This window comes from Lottia gigantea, assembly GCF_000327385.1.
Source record: "Lottia gigantea unplaced genomic scaffold LOTGIsca_46, whole genome shotgun sequence".
Taxonomy (NCBI): Eukaryota; Metazoa; Mollusca; class Gastropoda; family Lottiidae; genus Lottia; species Lottia gigantea.
Genome location: NW_008709614.1, coordinates 1671634 through 1674520, shown reverse-complemented (window position 1 = coordinate 1674520; position 2887 = coordinate 1671634). Strand labels below are relative to the sequence as shown.

General features: G+C 30.5%; 1 protein-coding gene across 1 annotated transcript in view; it reads left to right on the top strand.

Moving 5' to 3' along the window:
• LOTGIDRAFT_234090 (hypothetical protein) overlaps positions 1-2887 on the top strand; it is a gene marked incomplete at both ends in the record, with an annotated part of 9221 nt that continues 6334 nt past the window's right edge. Inside the window, 6 exons of the mRNA XM_009061205.1 lie at positions 1-63; positions 185-270; positions 495-611; positions 807-996; positions 1396-1497; positions 1805-1936. Of these exons, the coding sequence (XP_009059453.1) occupies positions 1-63; positions 185-270; positions 495-611; positions 807-996; positions 1396-1497; positions 1805-1936 (690 nt within the window). The remainder of the gene's footprint in view (positions 64-184; positions 271-494; positions 612-806; positions 997-1395; positions 1498-1804; positions 1937-2887) is intronic.

Below are 2887 nucleotides of genomic sequence, written 5' to 3'. Positions count from 1 at the left end.
ATGAAAAAGTCTGATTTATTGGCTGGTGTAGCCAAATCTGCTACTTATAACATAATTCTCCAAGTAAGTCTAATCTGAATCTTAAAACAACAAGACCTACATATACTATAAATAGAGCATCATAATTGGGAAAAAAATGAAAATTAGAGAACTATTTTTAATCATTTATCTATTTTACTTTCAGTTTTCTCTAAGAATAATAACATTCTTCTTGAATGCCTTTGCATTAAGATATATATCTAGAGATTTACTTGGTGTTGTCAATGTAAGGTAGGAATTTGTTTATTTTTATTTTTGATGTTGAATAACAACAAGAAGATATTTTCAGTGTTAAAATAGCTCTCAATAAATCAATTGTAGGACCTCGAGTGTGTTTCTATTAGTGATTTTAAAATTACGTAAATGAAGACATCAATCCAAGCCAAAATCTTAATATACCTCTAGGCCTTCCTTCTACTACTGTTTTTTATTGTATTAACTGAAATTTTTTCCAGATTAACCTTGTTATATTCAACTATACTGTTTCTTGCCAAAGAGGCATTTAATAAAGCATGTCTAAGTCAGTCAGAAAATAAAAATTGGCAGCAAATTATTAATCTGATGTGGTGTGCGTAAGTAATTTATCTTCAATTATTGTTTGAAATTCTTATTCATCTGATGCTTCTTTTGACTGGAGATGACCATCAAATTCTAGAAGAATCTTAGAGATTGGCTTTAGATTTTCTTGATACATTTGAAAACAAAAAGTTCATAAAATACCCGACTTTGAATAACAAATGTTTGAAAATCTTTCATTTTCTTTTCAGTGTTCCGGTAGGATTTATATGTTGTACATGTGGAAGTTTTATTTGGATTTATTTATTAGAAATTCCAGATCCTAATATTATACCTTACTATAATATTGGTGTTATTGCTTTTGCCTTCTCAACTCTGGTAGAGATACTTGCTGAACCATTAGTCATTGTTGGGCAAAGTTTTATGTTTGTAAAATTGAAGGTTTGTTTGGTGGTTCTTATTAATGTTAGCAGTTTAGTAAGCAGCAAGTTGGATAAATCTGTAAAGGTGCCCACACAATAGCGATAACCAGATGCGTATGGTTGTAAAAACTGAATGGTCATTAGTTCTGAACGCAACTCACAGCTCAGTTTGACAACTATTCTTATTCTCAACCATAAGCAACTGGTAATCGCTATGGTGTGAGGACAACTTAAGGTGTCATAAGTTTGAATCCTGAGAATACAAAATATAAATCCATACAGAAATATCTACAAAACACTGGGTAGAAAACAGATTCATGTTTCAGACAAAAATGTTTGAATAAGTGATGAAATCAAGAAATCTGTTGACTTATTGTACGGAAAGGCTTGACTTAAACTATTTTCTAATTGATTTCAGGTGTTATTCTATGGATTATCTCAAGGTTTTAAGTGTTTATTTACAATAATTATGGTTATTTATTTTCCTAAATTTGGAATTATCAATTTTTGTTTGGCACAGGTAGGTTTCCTATTTAAATGTATCTATATTCAAATGTTTCTACATAAATTTGTCTATACTCATTCATAAGCAGGATTATTAAGAAGATTTACAACATGGACATTTTGCAAAAAGTTGTTCTTGGCAATTAATTACTATTGTTCATTTCAATTATACTAGTGTTCACAATTGATTCTTTCTTTACACATTATTTGGATGGAAATGAAAAATCCATCATTAGACTGAGTAAACAGGGACAAGTTTCCCTTATTCTATCTATGGTGGTCCTAGATGAGTGATATATTATGATATATTATTGATATTTCAGGTGTTATCTGTGTTGATATATGTTATTCTTTATTATGGTTATTTTACTCATTATTTCTTACAACCAAAGAAATCCGATGATTTCCCATTCACATCAGTTTCTCAGTTCTTACCAAAGACAATTCCAGGCAAAGTAAGTGATTTGTAGGAACCAGATTTTTAGTTTTGTACTCAATTTCCAAAGATTATCTTCTGCTTCGTTATAAGAGACATAAAAGGAGTATACTATATATTGGCTTTGACATAATATGTTAGATATACAGTTTTGGACTGTCATAACTGTTGATATCTTGAGGTAATTATTGTGGGACTTTGCTACGGCAAAGTCCCAGTTTGTTATCGAAATGTCAATTCTTTTTTTTTTTTTTTTTTCGATTTTTACACACCTTCCTGAGCTTAGACTACAATAGTTGCAGCAACCTTTCAACGTTCACGAACCTTAGATATAGGCGACGATGTGCATAAATATATTTTGGATCTTTTTTGCAAAACCGGAAGTGCCACAGTTCAATATGTGCAAGAATAGATAATCGGCTCTAGAAGTCGTATTTTCCGGTCGATTTTCTTTGGGTTTGCATTTTTGGAATCTACTGTTAAAATCTGAAAGAATAGCCGTTTCAAAATTTCAAAATTCGAAAATTTGTCGCAGACATTTTTTTTGCCAAATTTTGCATTTTTTTCATTTTTTTTGCTTTTTGTCTGATTAATCTGAAAAAAATTGAGCAAAGACAGTTTAAGAAAGTAAACAAAACGGTACAGTCAAATTTTCAATTTCACTTCCGGTTTAAACAGGAAATCGATGTTCACTTCCGGTTGAATATCTTCCGGTGTAATTTGTATAAGACAAAAAATTTTATGCTGATAGGTAGACAAAGTTATGACAAAAAAACGAAGAAAAAAAAATCCGGAACAGAAATGAAACTTTGGCCGCCATTTTGATTTTTCTGAAATGATTCGATTTTTATTCGGACATAATGGCTCATCCGATTTAAATGATTTTGGTGTCAAATGAAAGAAGATAAAAAAAAAACATGACATTAGGAAGCCGTTTTTCGATTCTCAATTTTGCTTTTTTGCAACATCG